The sequence below is a fragment of the Lycium barbarum genome, chromosome 3 (assembly GCF_019175385.1).
Source record: "Lycium barbarum isolate Lr01 chromosome 3, ASM1917538v2, whole genome shotgun sequence".
Lineage (NCBI taxonomy): Eukaryota > Viridiplantae > Streptophyta > Magnoliopsida > Solanales > Solanaceae > Lycium > Lycium barbarum.
The window spans coordinates 121,656,073-121,675,706 of NC_083339.1; the positions used below are offsets into that span (position 1 = coordinate 121,656,073).

At 39.1% G+C, this 19,634-nt stretch overlaps 1 protein-coding gene across 1 annotated transcript; it reads right to left on the minus strand.

The window, feature by feature from the left end:
• Nucleotides 1-5,293: 5,293 nt before the first annotated feature.
• Nucleotides 5,294-9,374, minus strand: LOC132632129 (uncharacterized). Its single transcript, XM_060347966.1, has 8 exons — nt 9,143-9,374; nt 8,248-8,392; nt 7,986-8,154; nt 7,219-7,489; nt 6,512-6,777; nt 6,218-6,433; nt 5,965-6,067; nt 5,294-5,831 (listed from the first exon to the last, which is right to left on the minus strand). The coding sequence occupies exons 1-8, from the start codon at nt 9,294-9,296 to the stop codon at nt 5,767-5,769; spliced, it is 1,389 nt and encodes a 462-aa protein (XP_060203949.1). The 5' UTR covers nt 9,297-9,374; the 3' UTR covers nt 5,294-5,766.
• Between the last annotated feature and the right edge of the window lie 10,260 nt (nt 9,375-19,634).

The window sequence follows — 19,634 nt, forward strand, 5'->3', positions numbered from 1 at the left end:
TTTTGAATAGTTTTGAGGTTCTCTCAATTTAGTTATCAATATAGGTCTTTACTAGCATATGCATAAGAGCAAGAGGATTTTGATAAAGTTTAGACATGAGTAATAAACTAGTTAGATATCAAGGGAAACTTGCAGGATTTAGAGTCAACAACAAACAACAACAAGCCCAGTATAATCCCACCATGTGGGGTCTGGGGAGGGTAGAGTGTACGCAGACCTAACCCCCACCTTGAAAGGTAGGGCGGCTGTTTCCGAAAGACCCTCGGCTCAAGAGAGGAGAACAAGAGAGGAAAAACAAGACAAAAGGTTAGATAGGACCAAGCATATCGAAAACAATAAGAAAGCACGGAATAACAAAAGCGAGAAAGTCATGGTAGAACAATTCGGAAAGAAAGGAGCATTAACTACTATAGATAACTAAGATAACCAAAGTAAAACAGCCCAACAAATATAAGCAGCAATCCAATGCAGAAATCAAAAGGCAATAAACAAATGAGCAAAACTACAACTACTATGGTGAAAGGATTAGCCACCTAGCCTTCTATCCTAATCTGAGTCCTCCACAACCTCCTATCTAAGGTCATGTCCTCGGTGAGCTGAAACTGTGCCATATCCTGTCAAATCACCTCTCCCCAATACTTCTTCGGCCTCCCTTTGCCTCTCCTGAAACCGTCCATAGCCAACCTCTCACACCTCCGCACTGGGGCATCTGTGTCTCTCCTCTTCACATGCTCAAACCATCTCAGCCTCACTTCCCGCATCTTATCTTCCACCGATGCCATTCCCACGTTGTCTCGGATATCTTCATTCCTAATTCTATCCCTCCTAGTGTGCCCACACATCCACCGCAGCATTCGCATTTCCGCGACTTTCATCTTCTGAACGTGAGATTTCTTGACTGGCCAACACTCCGTCCCGTACAGTAAGGTCGGTCTAACCACCACTTTGTAGAACTTGCCTTTAAGTTTTTGTGGCACCTTCTTATCACACAGCACTCCGGAGGCGAGCCTCCATTTCATCCACCCTGCACCAATACGATGTGAAACATCGTCGTCGATATCCCCATCTCCCTGAGCTGAAACTGTGTCATATCCTGTTAAATCACCTCTCCCCAATACTTCTTCGGTCTCCCTTTGCCTCTCCTGAAACCGTCCATAGCCAACCTCTCACACCTCCGCACTGGGGCATCTGTGTCTCTCCTCTTCACATGCCCAAACCATCTCAGCCTCGCTTCCCGCATCTTGTCTTCCACCAATGCCACTCCCACGTTGTCTCGGATATCTTAATTCCTAATTCTATCCCTCCTAGTGTGCCCACACATCCACCGCAGCATTCGCATTTCCGCGACTTTCATCTTCTGAACGTGAGATTTCTTGACTGGCCAACACTCCGTCCCGTACAGTAAGGTCGGTCTAACCACCACTTTGTAGAACTTGCCTTTAAGTTTTTGTGGCACTTTCTTATCACACAGCACTCCGGAGGCGAGCCTCCATTTCATCCACCCTGCACCAATACGATGTGAAACATCGTCGTCGATATCCCCATCTCCCTGTATAATAGACCCAAGATACTTGAAACTTCCTTTCCTTTGAATGGCCTGGGTACCAAGCCTCACTTCCTCGTCAGCCTCACACGGTGGGCCACTGAACTGGCACTCCAAGTATTCTGTCTTGGTCCTACTCAATCTAAATCCTTTAGACTCCAACGTCTATCTCCAGCCCTCCAGCTTATCGTTAACTCCGTTGCGAGTCTCGTCAATCAGGACTATGTCATCCGCGAACAACATACACCAAGGCACCTCACCTTGTATTTGTCGCGTCAATTCATCCATCACTAAGGCGAATAGAAACGGGCTAAAAGTTGATCCCTGATGCAACCCCATCATAACAGGGAAGTGCTCCGAGTCTCCTCCTACCGTCCTTACCCTGGTCTTAGCTCCATCATACATGTCCTTTATCGCTCTAATGTACACCACAGGTACACCTTTAGCCTCCAAGCATCTTCATAGGATCTCTCTTGGCACTTTGTCGTAGGCCTTTTCTAGGTCAATGAATACCATGTGCAAGTCCCTCTTCCGTTCCCTATACTGCTCCACCAATCTCCTTACAATATGAATGGCTTCTGTAGTCGAGGGTCCCGGCATGAATCCAAACTGGTTCTCTGAAATAGACACTTCTCTCCTCACCCTCATTTCTACCACCTTTTCCCACACTTTCATAGTGTGACTTAGCAGCTTGATACCTCTATAGTTGTTGCAGCTTTGAATGTCACCCTTGTTCTTGTACACGGGAATCATTGTACTCCACCTCCATTCTTCCGGCATCTTCGTTGTCTTGAAAATGACATTAAACAACCCAGTCAGCCACTCCAAGCCTACCCTGCCTGCATTCTTCCAAAATTCCCCAGGAATCTCGTCAGGTCCGGTCGCTCTTCCCCTGCGCATTCTACGAACAACTCCCTTAACCTCCTCAACCTTTATACTCCTACAATATCCAAAGTTGCGACGCCTATCCGAGTGCTCCAAGTCTCCCAACACAATGTCTCTGTCCCCTCCTTCGTTCAAGAGTTCATGAAAGTATGACTGCCATCTCTGTCTAATGCGAGATTCCTGTACCAACACTTGGCCATCCTCGTCCTTGATGCACTTCACTTGATCCAAGTCGCGTGCCTTTCTCTCTCTCGCCTTGGCGAGCTTGAATAGCTTCTTATTCCCACCTCTGTCCTCTAGTTCTGCATAAAGGCGTTCAAAGGCAGCCATTTTAGCCGCCGAAACTGCCAACTTCGCCTCATTTCTCGCCATCTTATACTTTTCCCTATTCTTCCGCTTCTCTTCATCATCCTTGCTATCTACCAACTTCACATATGCCTGTTTCTTTGCTTCTACCTTCCCTTGGACTTCTCCATTCCACCACCAATCCCCTCGGTGCCCACCACGGCGGCCTCATGAGACCCCCAATACCTCTCTAGCTGCTTCCCTAATGCAACTGGCCGTCCTATCCCACATACTGCTCGCATCCCCCCTGCTATCCCACGCTCCCATAGCCATCAACTTCTCCCCCATCTCTAAGGCACTAGACAGAGTCAAACTTCCCCACCTAATCCTCGGTCGGTCATCCACGACCCTCTTCTTCTTCTTCCTTCTTATCTCCAAATCCATCACCGCTTATGTTGGGTCGTAAGATTCTCACTCGGTATGACCTTGCAGTCCTTACAGAGGCCTTTATCATCTTTTCTAAGAAGCAGAAAGTCTATTTGCGTCGCAGCCACCGAGGTACGGAAGGTTACCAAGTGCTCCTCCTTCTTCGGAAGTTGGCTACCACCAATCCAAAAGCTTTTGCGAAATCCAGGAGTGAGACTCCTCCACCATTCCTGTCCCCGAAGCCAAATCCTCCATGCACCTCGTCATAACTCCTCGAAACAGACCCAATGTGCCCATTGAAATCTCCTCCTATGAATAACTTCTCAGTAGGCGGTATACTTACCACCACTTCGTCCAAGTCCTCCCAAAAGCGCATTTTTACCTCCTCGTCCAAACCCACTTGTGGCGCGTAGGCACTAATAATGTTCAAGGTGAACCCTCCAACGACTAGCTTAATCGCCATCATCGTGTCATTGATCCTCCTAACCTCTACCACCTGATCTCTAAGCTCACTATCTACTAAGATCCCTACCCCATTCCTATACCTCGACTTGCCCGAGAACCAAAGCTTGTACCCGTCCACCTCCTTAGCTTTAGGTCCTACCCATTTAGTCTCTTGGACGCAAGCTATATTAATCCTCCTCTTCTTAAGAATCTTAACTAGCTCTATGGACTTTCCCGATAAAGTCCCAATATTCCAAGACCCTACTCTGAACCTAGAAGCTCCCTCAACCCCTCCAACCCTGGCCCCCGATCCCAACCGAGAACATGACCCTAGTCTACCATCCCTCACCAAAGCCAGTAAAACAAATATATGCTAGTGAAAGGTTAATCTAAGACAAACGAAGGGTCAATATACTAAAGCACAAGTTAGCAATAGTCTATAAGTAGTGAAATATGCGGAGCAGGCAAAATTTATAAGGCTAAAAGACCGGAAATGGGCTATTGGAGGTACCAACTTCAAGTAAATAAAACCTGTTCACCACCGAGAAACCTCTGTTCTCCGCCGGAATCCCTGTTCACGGCCGGAATCACTGTTCACGCCCGGAGTCACTGTTCACCTACCTATGCAGAAACTGCCCGGAAACCTACTGGTGGAGGATTTCCGATCGCAGGGTAGAAGAGAGAGGAAAAGAGGAAAAAAAACAAAAAAGGAGAAGGAAAGAGAAGAGAGAGAGAGAGAGAGAGCTGGCCGGTCGGTGGTCGTCGTCACCGGTGACCGCTTGGGGTGGCTGGTTTGGGGGGAGGGGGGGGGAGGGGAGGAGAAACTTACCGTTGTTGAGAAGAGGAGAGAGAAGAGAGAGAAGACCCAGGTAAACTTCAAAAGCAGAGAACCTTTTTCAACAATATTGCAATTTGAGAGAGAAGACCCAGGTAAACTTCAAAAGCAGAGAACCTTTTTCAACAATATTGCAAAAACTGCAAGGATTTAGAGTCAAAATACTTTAAATGCTTGCTGCAATGAGCCTAGCGAATCCTGAACTTCCAAGACTGCATCAATAGTCAGTTCTAGACCTTTCTACCTATTGTTATTCCTAGAATTCTAACAAGTAAAAGCCGGAAAAAAAAAACTTACCCCACTCTTTATTTATACAGTAAAGAATAACAATACTCGTCTTTTACGCAGAACTCTTTAACCATTATATATCTCACATTAATTTATCACGTAACTATGATAAATTAATATTGGCTAGAGTAGTAGACGCCATGAGCTTCTCCTTTCCCGTCAAAGCCACTAATGATTCGATCTCGACGGTTAAGCCAATTGGGGAAAACATAACCACATTTGGACTCTAGATGTGCTAAATGTTCGTAACGGCAGGCGAGCCAAACATGTGATTGTTAAATGTGAAGGCCGCATCACTACCATACGTTTTTGCTATACATGAAAACTGTACTCATAGGTTCAAGTAGAATCAACGTTCATCAGCACATGTACTAGATAAACTTTGCATACAATGCGTAAGCAACTAATATTTTCATCTATACTATGGTTTTAACTCTGTTCCTGATTTTCGTAGGCTTCATTGACTGTCAGCCTGTTAGGTGACCAACCTAGGCGGTGTTACCTAACAGCATGTCCTCTTTTGCCCAAGAAAAGCTAAAGCAAAAAAATAAATAAAATAAACCCGCAAACTCATTTTGACAGTTGCATGACATCTCAATACCAATAAATTTCCCAAGAATTGCATCTTCGCTAGAAAAAAATTGAATTGTGCTTTTCACTATTACATTGAAGGTAAATTGTCAAAAAGATCAAAAGTATGACATAAAATATAGGCCTCAGCCGACACTTGAACCAAGGACAAGAAAAACAGGGGAAAAATCGGAGTAACGAATGACTATCCCAGCAGCAAGATCTGAGAGAAATGAAACTAGTGGAAAACGTTGTTTGTCTTCTACAGTTCTACTAACACAACCAGGGATGAGAATAACACCACTAGCTCATCTGTCTCTTCCTTATCTGCTAGGCAGGAACAGCTTCATTATGAATCCCATGGTCATTGCTCTTCAACAATTGTAAGCTCAACTAATATTAAACCCTGATGGCCGATTATGGTGGTAATAATAGATGTTTGCAGACAATTTTCCAGAGGATATTTGACTGCTCACCTTGATTAACTCAATCAAGATGCATTCAATGGATCAGCCTCGGTATCCCTTTCCTTCATTGCTGTCCAATCTTCTGCTTCTGCAATCAGCAAAAACTTTGAGTCAGTACAAGTCACTAAGATTACATAGAGCAAAAGAAAAGGTTACCAATTATGATCTGAAATCAAAAGAGTCAATTGCCATGCAAACTTCAGGGAGAACTGGGTACTTACTTGGCTTGTCTGCAATGGCTGCAAGCCGTCTTTGCAAAATGGATGCAACAAAGAGGAAAATTGAGCACATGCCAAACATCACAGTGATGGGGAAAGCATTGACCTACCAATTTACATAAAAAATCGTCCATAATCAGAATTCGATATGAAATATGAAATAATATGTTGCAGCAGAACAGTTACTTGGGTAATTATATATAAGAAAAAAACATGTGCAAACACAGTTACTTAGAGCAAAAGAACAGTTACATACATTGTAAAGCACAATGCAGACGAAGATGTTGAGGGGAATCCTGAAGAAGTTCATGATGGTGCTCCTTGCTTCTTCAGGAATGTATTGAGACCTCATCTTCATGATGGATGGCCAGAAGATGCCAACACAAGCCTCGAAGGTGCAGAAGCCAAGAAGCTGGATACTTCCAGAAAAGGACATGCCTCCCCCTTTCACATTTGAAGGAGGTACAAAGAACTGGTCCGATGAAAGATGTTAAAGACTGGCAAATCACAAGGCATAAAATTCTAAAGAGTAAAGGAACTTCCTACTTACAGTTGTCAGAATGGGCAGCAAGAGAGATGCAGAAGAGACGACAAATACGATTTGCATGTAGCTCTCAACTTTAGGTGAGTTCTTGGCCATAAGGCGAGCTGCAAATGAGCTTCCTAACATTGAAGCCAACATGAAAGTTGCAAAAATAAAACCATGGGGAATGTCTTCATCATTTGGGCTGAGAGCAGGAGTCCACAGAAAGACAAATGTATACATGGAACCTTCAAATAGAGATTGTATAGCACCGAGTAATGCAATCTTCTCATCTGTCACAAAAACCATCCAGAAAATAAGGACAGTGTAAAAGCAAATCAAACAAAACAAAGGATGAGTAATGAAACGGTGCAAGAATAACAGCTTGAGTAAGGAAAACATTTTTCAACCAAAGCTGCAACCTATGCTCTTTTTAGTAGCCCAATCTGATTTGGAGCTTTAAATCCTAACAGATAACCTGGGTATAGAAATGTTGTGTGCCTGTAGACTTAGATATACCAGAATGCAATTAACCTGATAATTGTCCAAACCCACTTTCCTATGCCCCTCCCACAGTCTAGAAGTCCTCATCCCATAAAGCTCTAAATTCTGACAGATAAGTTGGGAGAATATAGGAAATCTACATCCATGTTGAATCTCATCGGCAGCGGATCACTGTATCACTTTGAAACGTCGTCTCATGAAATAAAACACAGTTTGTAGTATATCTATACCTGAAGCAATGGCCACAGCTGCACCCTTGAATTGAGTGAGCAAGTCTTTGCTCTCTGATGGGTCTCCAAAGTTCTCTGACCATGTTGATAATATGACAGCCATTCCAATGGTAAGAAAGCAGGCAGCAGCATCAAAAGGAGACACAGGGCCGAGATTTAATGAATCAACAAGAAAATTCCCAAACAATCCAGCGATAATTGCAACAAGACCATTTCCAACAAATATTGCCTTGGAGAAAGTAAGTGAGAGCCATTGGGACTCAAACCCCCTCTGCATGAAGAAAGCAAGTACTATATTAGATCTTCTGAAAAGTATAATAAATTAAAAATACGCCAAAAACAAGAGCAAATAATTGCTATGCTCTTTCAAAGAGTTGTAGTGTGCATCTAAAGGACAGCGATAGCAGGATCAACATTCTATAAAGATGTATGTACTCCCTCTGTCACAATTTATGTTTGACCGGGCATGACGTTTAAGAAAGAAAGGAAGACTTTTAAACTTGTGGCCTAAAATAAGCCATAGACATTTGTGTGGCAATAAATCATTTCATTAAGGGTAGAGTGGCATTAAGTTAAATTATTACTAAATATCAGAAGGCATCATTCTTTTTGGAACTAAAAAAAAAGAGTGCCACATAAATTGGGACAGAGTACTATTTAACAGTTCGTACTACTTTTCCAGTGTGCCCCACTTAAGGGATCACACTGGGTTTGTTGTTGTACTACTTTTCTAGTTGATAAGTCAGCTTAATAATAAGGATATGCACCTTAAAATGTTCCGCTACAAGCCACGACTCAAACGCTGAAAACAGTAGAGATGTAGCAATGCCACCCAAAATACGTCCAACCATCAGAATCTTGTATTGAGGGGAATGCTTGGTGATGCAGCTTAGTATGTAGGTGATACAGTAAGTTATGCATGCCCTCTTCCGACCCCTGAAATTTAAAACGCAAGGAACATCATGTAACTACAAACTTTTGAGTATTAAAAGATGATCGACATGCAAGTTCTGGAAAAAAAAAACATACTGTTTGTCGGCAAGAGATCCAACGATTGTGCCAAAAAGCATGGAAGATCCAAATCCAGCAATAAATAGCTGTCCAATATCACCCTTGCCATAGCCATAACTGCTGTAAAGGTAGTATACATATGGACCTTGTAGCCAATCACCAGCTGTTGCCACACAACACACAAGCATTAGAAACAAAACACCACCATTCACACACGACGAAATTATTTCAAACAATTTAAATTACGTACTACACCAACAAACAAGAATATCATTGACCAAAGAGACAAAAGTATCTTAAAATTTGTCCCCTCTGCTTTTCCAGAAATGAATCTGAAACCGAGCAAACCTTTATTCTTTATATCAGATATGATCAGTGAAAGCAGAAAAATCACATCATAAAAACCTGGAAGTATCACCATTTATTGTCCATATGTATAATTATATATAATTGCTAAATATCAAATGATTCCAGCATAGGTTTATCAAGAAGTGAATAATTAGCCTCTTTTGCTTTTTAGTTATGTCAATGATCATTTTAGCCTTGAATAATCCATTGGCAATATATTTATTTATAGTAGGATTATACTAACAAGAAAGCATGGAATCAAATGCTCGTGCACAGATCTAAAGACCATTAAGAAAATTGAGCTGCATATCAACATTTGTAAGCTGAATCAGCATTCAGATAACAAAAATAAATTCGGATGGCAACCCACACTCGCAATACCCAATTAACCAAAGTAGCATATAGGAGTCTCAGATCCAAAAGAAAAAGGCCCAAATTACAAAATCCATAATCAGATCGAGCACGTCCATACAACCAATTCAAACAGACACTAACGTAAAAATGATGAATAAAATCAATTACAGGAGAAAAAACCCCAGATCTGAGGTGAATTAAAGGAACGTACCCATCATGAGAGAGTAAACAAGAATGTAATTATTCTTAAAGGAATTAAAAGCCTGAGAAGTTGTGATGCGATCTTTGTTACTCTTTCCACCAAGCTCCAAAGCTGCAACCACTGCAGCCATCGCCCCAAACAAGACATAGTAGAACAACTCCATTGTTGCTCTTCGATCTTTACTGCCACTCTCAGATTAGATATATTCTTTCTTCTAATGGTTGTTGTATCATGCATATGTGTGCGCTATTATATATGAAGTGAACCGGGGCAAATGTATACGCGGTTCCTTCTGTGCTGTAATCCTCTAAACACATGTTACTTTTACTGTTCATTTTCTTTTTTCAGATTCAATCTTGGCCTTTGATTAACCACTATTTGACACGTGTCCATTATGGATTGTGTGGTATCTGTCGGTACTTATGTACTCAACTTCATGGTATTCCTATTGCTCCATTTAATAGCAGGATAATTGGAATTCTTTTTTTCATTTCACAAATAGGAGCATTATAGGCCATCGTGCCAAATTATATGTCGTGATTTTCTTAAAAATAGTTATCTCAAATTATTTATTATTTTAGAAGTTTAAGAAAAAATTAAGTATTGTTTCTATTTTAGCTTTAGTAGTAATTGTTCTTTGAAGACTACAAGCACCTCATCGTGAAATGCAGGCCCCCGGGCAATAAAAGGGGACGTCAGCACATTGAATATACTGGTATGTAAAGCAACTGAAAGAATAAGCATGGCACATGAAATAGCAATGATAATAGCTGAAATTGAAACTGAAACCTGGCTATAAGCATGAGCATGGATACATATATATAAATAACATGAGTAAAATATCTATGGGAGAGCATTAGTATGACCGACATGTAACCATTACGTTAGCACGTGGCGTCTAATGTCTGCCTGATTAGCTAAGTCATCTTGTACCTTGCCGGGGTACAAAACATGAACATGAATGGATCCAAATCCCTCAATGGGGAAAATATGAAAGAATCGTCCTATTGGGCGGGGCGATCCTTATCCTACATTGGCATACGTAGTTTCAGGTATGAAACATTCTCGGTAATCTGTGCAACTCCCAAATACATGAACATGGATATAGTTGGCTTAGTAGCCCATGAGTTATATAAATTTCTTGTAAACATGATTCTTGCTTGTAGTATAACATGAAGGTGATATGCATTATATCTTGTATGAAAACATGGAGACATGTAGGATTTCCACAAAAATAAACATAAAATTTCATATCTTGCATGTAAGGACTCATGGAATTCAAAGTATGGGTTTTCATGTATTACGAACAGATTCTCAATAACCAAAAGGGACTATTAAGAATACAATAACGAAGTAATCATACAAACATAGTATATCATGGTACATGTACTTAGGGTTATCATGAACATGCCTAAACCCTAGTTTTGGTGTAACTTGTCTACTCATGGAAGAACGTAGCGGGGGGGAGAACAAGGATATTCCCACACATAGATTGTAACCCTACATACCTGGTAATGCTCCAAACTTGTAATAACAATCTGATTTTGGAAGAAGAATTCTAAGGTTTAAGTCTTGAGTTCTTTCAATGGGTTTTCTTGAAAACCCTATGTTAAGAACAATGATTTCATTGTTAGTGTCACACCCCACCCTTGGTAAGGCGTGATTGGCACCCGGCACCTTACGGAAACCGAGCGAATCAACTTATAACTTACATCCTTCGTGTCTCAAATGGAAACAATAGGATCAAGAGGCTAAATACGAACATAATATCATGCATAAGTATATGTACAATGGACCCATGATGCCGACATTACTATCATCACACTATGACTAAGCTGTACACAGGAACTGTCTGCAAAGTCTCTATGAACATGACTGAAGTATACAAGTCCAAGTCGGGACAGGGCCCCCGACATACCCTTAACACAAGTTACACACACACACACACACACACACACACACACACATATATATATATATATATATATATATATATATATATATATATATATATATATATATATATATATATATATATATAGACTCAGACTCGGCAATGCTCCAGGAAGAAGCAGAGCTCACCAATCAGAACTGGTACCTGAAGGCAGCCTACTATAGAAGATCCTTGTCTCGTCTATCTACACCTGCGGGCATGAACGCAGCGTCCACAAGAAGGGACGTCAGTACGAGCAATGTGCCGAGTATGTAAGGCATAAATATTAACATGATATAAGAATGATGATGACACAAGGTAAAGTGAGTAACTATACCTCGTACAATTTCTAAGATCTCTGTCATGTGAACTACTCGTCGATAGGAAAAACATTTCACACACATCCATACACAATGTACACACATTTGCATTCACATATATTTACTATACATACATTTGTTATATCCGTACCTGGCCCTTTCGAGACTCAGTGTTATCTTGCCAGGCCATTGAGGCTCGGTGTTATCTTGCCCGGCCATTGAGGCTCGGTGTTATCTTTCTCGGCCATTGAGGCTCGGTGTTATCTTTCTCGGCCATTGAGGCTCGGTGTTATCTTACCCGGCCCTTTCGGGACTCGGTGTAATACCTAACTGATTAGAGGGAGTGCAATGCATACATACACACATACATACACACATACATAACCATAAAAATACATAAATGAAATCAACATCATCATCCGCATTTTCATTATCACTATATCATTCCTTGAAGGATCAACTATCGTAAGATGAAATCGAGAATGTCATGAGAGTATCGAGAATCATGAACTTAGATAGCATTGGAAATAGAACTATTATCTTCGGTATATCTCACCTCGAAGGAACGAGTAACATGAGGTGAGACCATCAACAATGAGTAAGATCAAGGGATTCATGGAATGACTCAATAATCTCATAATGCCCTCAAATCGTAGCTTCGGAATTTCTAGAATAGAATTATTATCATCGTCACAATCATTGTAGAACATTTTACATGTAACATCGTAAGAGCTTTGGAAATCATGAGTTTCTACTTTTGGGAATAAGAACATTATAGAAATATGGACGAAATCCTAGCATAAGAATCATGTCTTTAGAAAGAAGGGACTAGCCTTAACATACATTTCGGTCGCCTTAGTCGTTCAACGTTTATTCTTCCAAGCTCACAACTCTATACATAAACCATCCATATTATCATTAAGCTCAACATCATACACTTGTCTCAAGCATGCAAATGAAATCCTTTTAGAATCTACCGAAATTCGGGCAGCATCTCCCCTGTTTATATGCCTAGCCCGAAATCATAATCCAGCAACCAACAACAATAACAACAATACCAACATCAACCACAATATTATCAATACCAATATATTCCATAAAATATCCCACACGATATTTGTCCAATTTTTCCACCAACAAATCCACTATACAATTATTCAACAACTCTACTTCCGTAAATAAACTTATATCCATATCAATAAGGAGAAAATCTTACCTTATTCTCGCTAATACCGCAATATCTCCAATATTTTCCTTGAATTCCAACCAAGATTCACCGCAATACGATAATATAATCGCAACTACGCATTAAAATCTAGTGGCGGAAGTTGGGAGAATTTTCTAGAAAATTTGGGAAACATTTAGAGTATTTTTTTGGGCTGAAAAATGAGGGGTAAAACTCCTTTTATAAAGTTCTAAAGTCGGTGGTACTGTAGCAGTACTGTAGCAGTTACGGCTACTGTAGCAGTTACTATAGTGCGCGTTTCCGCTTTGTCAGTCTAACTTGTAACATCCATAATTCTCTACTTCGATGTTGTATCGACGAGCGGTTTGTTGCGTTGGAAACTAGACTCGACGAACTTCATTTTAGGCTTTAGTTTTGCTCCAAAACTTTTCATATACTATAAGATATTCTTCCTCCAATTCGGACCAAAGTCGCCCTTCATGTTTTTCCAAAGTTCCAACAATTTAATTTTTTTGCTTCACTTGCCCTCCAATCCTTCCATAGCTTACTATATGAACGTAAACCGTCATAACCATAGGATTAGCTCGCATAATATCATATATCCTTGAAGGGAACTCTAGTATGCGCACTTAAAACCTTCAACACTTATAAATCTCGACGTACGAAACTACGGGGTGTAACAGTTAGATTATGAGAACACATGTTAGAATTGATTTGGAAGGGCTTGGATTGACTTACCTTGATGTTTTGGAGTGTTGAGAGAAGAACACCTTCGTTCTAGGGCTTGGGGAATGTGAAAAGTGGAAAAAGAACTGAACATGACGTATTTATACTTAACTGCATCGGAAAATTATACGGTCAGTATAATGTTATACGGTCCGTATAACTCGGCCGTATTTGACAACGTTTAAAATCTAGAAACTGAGAACTTTCAAACGGGTTTCACAGACCTATAATACGGTCCGTATAATATTATACGAACAAAAATACGGTCCTTATAATGTTTTAGAACTTTGGTAGAAACTGAAATCTTCCCCCTATAATACAATAACTAAAAGTACAGGCCGTATAATAATATACGGTCCGTATAATTGGTCGTATAAGAAGGACTTTGTTGAACTGAGACGAATTTATTTCCCACACTTCTCATCTGATCTTCTAAGTCCCAAATCATGAACGTAACCTATTTAAAAGGTACAAGGTATTACAAAGGAGATATTTTTTTAAAACGAACAAGACAACCCATTAGCAAAAAAAAAAAAAAAATTGCCTCATGGCTTTAAAAAATAAGTCTAGTAGAAAAAAATGGGTAGACTTATTTTTTATAGCCACGTGACATTTTCATCATTAAAAGATAAGCTAAATGATTTTTCAAAAAAAAATTCTGACAGTGAAAATAGTATATTTGCACCATTTGTGTAAAAACAGGGCTATATATGCACCACTTCTTTAACGAGAGGTATATCTGCTCTATATCGCAAATTTGAGAAGTATATTTGCACCTTTATCCTAAATAGAATAATATTCAAGGAAAAAAAATTATATCTTAAGACATAAATAAAAATAAAATAATAAAATAAATTAATATTTTTTTAAGAGACAGATAATTTGAGACGGGAGAGTAGGGAAACCTTTATCATGTTACTATCATGAAGACGCAATGCCAAAATTACTGTAATGAATGCATTTGTTTTCTTTCGCTTTCAATAGCACCATTTAATATCACATGGGCTTCCTCATCAGGCTTTGATTTTTTGGTTTCGCCACTACCGATTTACACTGTCCATAACGGGTGGTTAACCGACAGCATAAACGAAGGTACTACTTTTGCTAAGGCAAATAAGTTACAGTTTCGCCATGAATAATATCTTGATAGTTCAGTATTCGTACGTATTGATTCGGATTGAAAATATAATTAAATAAATAAAAGTGTACTTTGTCTAATAACTTAAAATGTTAGATGAGATAATTACATATTTCAATATGGTATCGGAGCAAGCAGATGTCTCAGATTCGAATTTTAACTCTACCAATTATCAAAAAAAAAAAAAAATCACGTGTTTGAATCTTGAAAAAAGAATTAGGTATGTGCGTGAGGGGACACATATAGAAGACATAATTAAAGAAATATAAACATGCTTTGAGATGAATACACTCTTCAACAGTTCGACCGACAGTATTTGTGATAATTATTTGATATCAATAATTATAATTACTGAACTTTGAACATTTGGAAGGCTGGTGAAATATTAAAAAAGTTAATTGAAGAATATTTCAAGTGAAATATAATTTGTACTCACTGATGTTTAACACTACTAATAAGTTTTTTCCTTAAGTGAAAAAACAAAACGGCTGAGGTTAAGCGATCATAATTCAGTGTCACATGTCCTCTAATTAAGTTACTATTCCGTGATTAGTTTCCAATGCTCCTAATTAATTATCCAAAAAAGAATTTCAGAGTAAGGAGTACTAGCTACTGGTGAGCTGGCTTGTTGAAAGTCCCCAATTAAATGAACAAAGAAACATAAGCCTAATTCAATGAGAGTTATTTTATTACTCGAACTAATCAAACACGTAGTTGTCAATCTCAAAACATTGCCTATAGTACACAATTGACTTGTTACTTTGATGGACCTAACTACTAGTAAAACTTTAGATCCTCTAGGGTGTTTATCGTTGAAAATGCGGTAGACGCGTCATGCATGTCACAGATAGATTGGTAGAGGAGACAGATATAAATAGCCAATAAATTACTACTCCTATGTCCATATCATGACAATCCTATACTATGATAAAAATGCTGAATTATTAATTAAAATCTACGGGACACTATCCAAAACGGTGTCTTTCTTGTGGGGTAAATAATTTTCCTCATGGAATTATTTCTAAGTACCAGGACTATTAGATTGTCTCTAATCATTGAAAACAAAAAAAATGTGTGTATTGTGGCAGATGCATGTCACATTTTTGCTACACTTTTACTCCCTCCGGATCAAAAAGAGAGTCCACTTAGCCATTTGCACATCCCTTAAAAAAAACTCTTAGAAAAAATAGGTAATTTGACTAAACTATCCCTAATTAAATAGGCATTGGGATTTGATCATATAACACTTAATAGGGGTAAATATGGAAAAACAAGGTTAATTCTTTCTTGATTTGCTAAGTGAACTCTTTTTTTGATCCAAGAAAAAAAGGCTAAGTGAACTTTTTTTTTTCTTTATCTCGAGGGAGTATTTTATACTCACTTGAACCAGCGTTTATGGTCAATTTTTTAAACTCTCGTCTCCAGCAAAAACACAACCAGAATCCAGATTCCCCGTATTATTCCTTGCCTTATACAACTCCTCTCTTTTTTTTTTCCGATACAAAGAATAGTAAACACACCTAAAAATGAATTAAGTTATAACCACTATAACTTAACCTTTGGTGATAATTAATCAGAAGTTGAACGTGTGAGGAAAGATGCAGGAAACATGCGTACAAGAAATTAAAGCCAGGAAAATGCATGAAAGATGCAAGGTTTATGAAAGTGATACATCTAAGTAGGCGTTTGGCCATAGAAATCAAAAACTTTTTTACTTTTTTTGGAATTTTAGAGTTGGAGTTGGAGTTGTGTTTAGCCATAGTTTTTGAAATATTATTTTTTTGTTGAAATATCGTACGAAGAGGTTCCAGTGGCTATATTGGATAGGCAGGTCCGTCGGTTGCGAACTAAAGATGTAGCCTCCGTTAAAGTCTTGTGGAAGAATAAGAATGTTGAAGAAGTGACTTGGGAAGCGGAAGAAGCGATGAAGATTAAGTACCCGTATTTGTTCCCAGCAGTACCGGAGGTGCAGTCGGAGACATCACTTTCCCCAGGTATTGTTTTCATTTCAGTTGTCATGATTTGGTCGTGTGAGGCCATGGTATTGTGTGTTACAGTGAGTGGCCCTGTGAGGCATTATTTTGGGTTGTTGTGTACAGGACGGATTGGTATAAGTACAGGGGAAACTCTGCCGAGATTTTTATAACCCAGGCTTATTCGAACATTCAAGGATGAATGTTCCTAAGGGGGAAAGAATGTTACACCCCTCGCTTTCGTAGTGGTAGAACTTATGATTTCCTAGTTGGGTATGCCTTGGGAATCGAGACCCAAGCCCGAGTTTTGGAGATAGAAAGTGTCTTACCCCGTATGAAATGGTACCAGTAGGTATTCCTGGTGATTTAAAAGATTAGAAGTTGAACGAATCGAATCGACGCGACTTGAACTGAATAAGAAAAACCTGCAGGACATCAGTCAAGATCGATGGGTTGTCGAACCTGTCGACGGGCCTTCGTTGTACGGCGTCGACAGGGTTCCGCAGCCATGCATTCTGCAGGCGCAGGTCGACGGACCGTCGACACGTCGACGGGCCGTCGACCCACTCGTCGAACCGGACAGCTATAGCCTTTTGGCTTCCAAGTATAAATATGTGGGTCACGACTTCATTTCACATTTTCCTCTTTACAAAAATCAGAAAACCTTAAAATATTCTCTTCCAATATTTTTCATCATATTAGTGAAGATTTGACGAGACCCGGAGCCCGTAAACCTGAGATGATGAAGAAGAAAGGTTGCTTCTAGGGTTTCTTCAAGAATGGAGTTTAGGGAGTTGAAGTTGGAGTGATTCTTGACTCCTCAAGGTATGTAAATGATTTCTACCTTTGTATTTAAGTTGAGTATCAAGAGTTTTAGTGATTCTAAGTGAAGAGAAGGTAATTGTGGAAGTGTTAAGTTGATGAAGAGCAATGTAGTGATATAGGGTTGTTTTAAGAGATGATTGGAAACGGGTTTACGTATATTTTGATATATATATATATATATATATATATATATATATATATATATATATATATATGTGTGTGTGTGTGTGTGTGTGTGTGTGTGTTGTCATGGTTGATGTGAGTATTGTAGTTGATGTGGGATCGAATGAGAAGTTAAAGAGTTGTTAAGCTTATGGGAGAAATGTTGTTCATGATTCGTTAAGCCCTCTATGCATCAAAAGGGGGTTAGCAAGTGAAGTACCTAGTCTAATGAAAGCCTATGTTGTCTTAATTGTAGATTTACAAGTCGAGAAGTAGGAGTTGGTCGATTTGATATACGTCGAGGTATGTTAAGCTACCGTTTTCTTATTTTGGCATGATCTTATGATACGATCCAATAAACGAGTAAGCGAGTCCACATTACTCTATTCTTAAAAGTATTAGGAGTATTATAGTCTTTGATGTTCATGTACCCCTTTACGATTATTCCTTCTGTTCATGAGTCTAGTTTTATGTATACAGTTATTCATGCATTACATTTATATATATATATATATATATATATATATATATATATATATATGTGTGTGTGTGTGTGTGTGTGTGTGTGTGTGTGTGTTGACCCGTGACCAGAAGGCGTTATATACGCAAGTATTATATGTATATGGGGTATGGAAAGGAGCACGCGTTATATACGCATTACTACCTGATCAGCTGGTGTAGTAATATGATGATATGAGAATCAGGCTGCAAGTATCGCAGCAATGTATATGATGATGGCCACAAAGAGGCCGATACGATATGAGAAAAGAAACAGGCATTATATACGCGTATAAATCTAGCGTTATACACGCACCTATATATAGATGCATGACCTTCATTGATAGGCATGAGCATGCGTATTATGCGCCCACAGAGGCATTGTTAGATATACAGATTCATGCAGATACTAATTCGTATAAATACATGCAGTCAGTCATTTCAGCTTATGAGTTCAGATCTTATTCATGATTCCCATGTGTACATATATATGATGTTGCTCTTATGCTTTACATGCTCAGTACATTATCCGTACTGACTCCCCGTTGCTCGGGGGGCTGCATTCATGCCCGCAGGTACAGGGAGACAGACAGGTAGTCCAGCTCAGTAGGACTTCTAGATTTAGCAGTGGTCGGTACGCTCCGTTCGATCCGGAACTACAGTCAGTTTTGGTATGCCCCTTTTGAGATGTGTATGCATATGGGTATGACGGGGCCCTGTCTCGTCCTTTCTACAGCTTTTATTCCAGTAGAGGTCTGTAGACAGTTGTATGTATTAGTCAGACGATGTAGCCTTGTCGGCTTCTATTCTTTTGTGTACAGTATATGTAGCGGCCTAGTTGGCTCGCACTGTTCTTCCGCATGATTGTGTATATATGTATGCAGATTGTACAGAGTTCTGATGTTTCCTTTTTATGAGATTAGTTGTGCCATCCATGGGCCTTTGATGTTCAGTATATTTTAGATACGAGTACAGGGGTGTTTGGTCGCTAGAGGTCAGACCCCTCGTCACGGCTCATCGGTTTGGGTCGTGACAGTTTTGGTTGTGAAAAACTTGAAAAATAAGTTTTTCTTGTTTTTCAAATTCCAAATACAACTTCAAGTTGTATTTGGAATTTTCATGGCCAAACACTAATTTTTGAAAAAAGTGAAGGAAAAAAAATATGGAAAAAAGTGAATAATTCTTATGGAGAAACGGGTACTAAGATATGCACAGTCTTCTTAATTACTTTCTGCCTCTCACTTTCTTCAACGTTCATTAATCTATTAAAAATAATGAGCATTCTTATATTTTCTTAATGAGAATATTTTATAATCATACAAATGCTATGACATATTTTAGATCAAAAATTTCAAAAGTTTTATAATTACATAAATATTGCAACATAAAATCATAAATTTAAAGGTCTTTTTTCCTGATTAAATATCATGTCAAGTTAAACTATAACAAATAAAATAAAATAGTGAGAATATAGTTACAAAAGTGAGAATATATATATATATATATATACACCCACCACTCTCATCAATCACCATTTGAAAGTTCTCTCTCCCTATGGCTGGCTATATATTCTACTATTAGTAAGTTGCTAAGAATACTGCACAACTCTTCCCCTTTACTCCAGGAGGCTAGCCAGTTAATGACTATTGTCTTTATCCTAATTTATGCAAGGTCCTCAAAAAATCATAACAGTTTTTCGGGCCCGATATTTTCATCAAATCAATAAATTTAAGATGCATG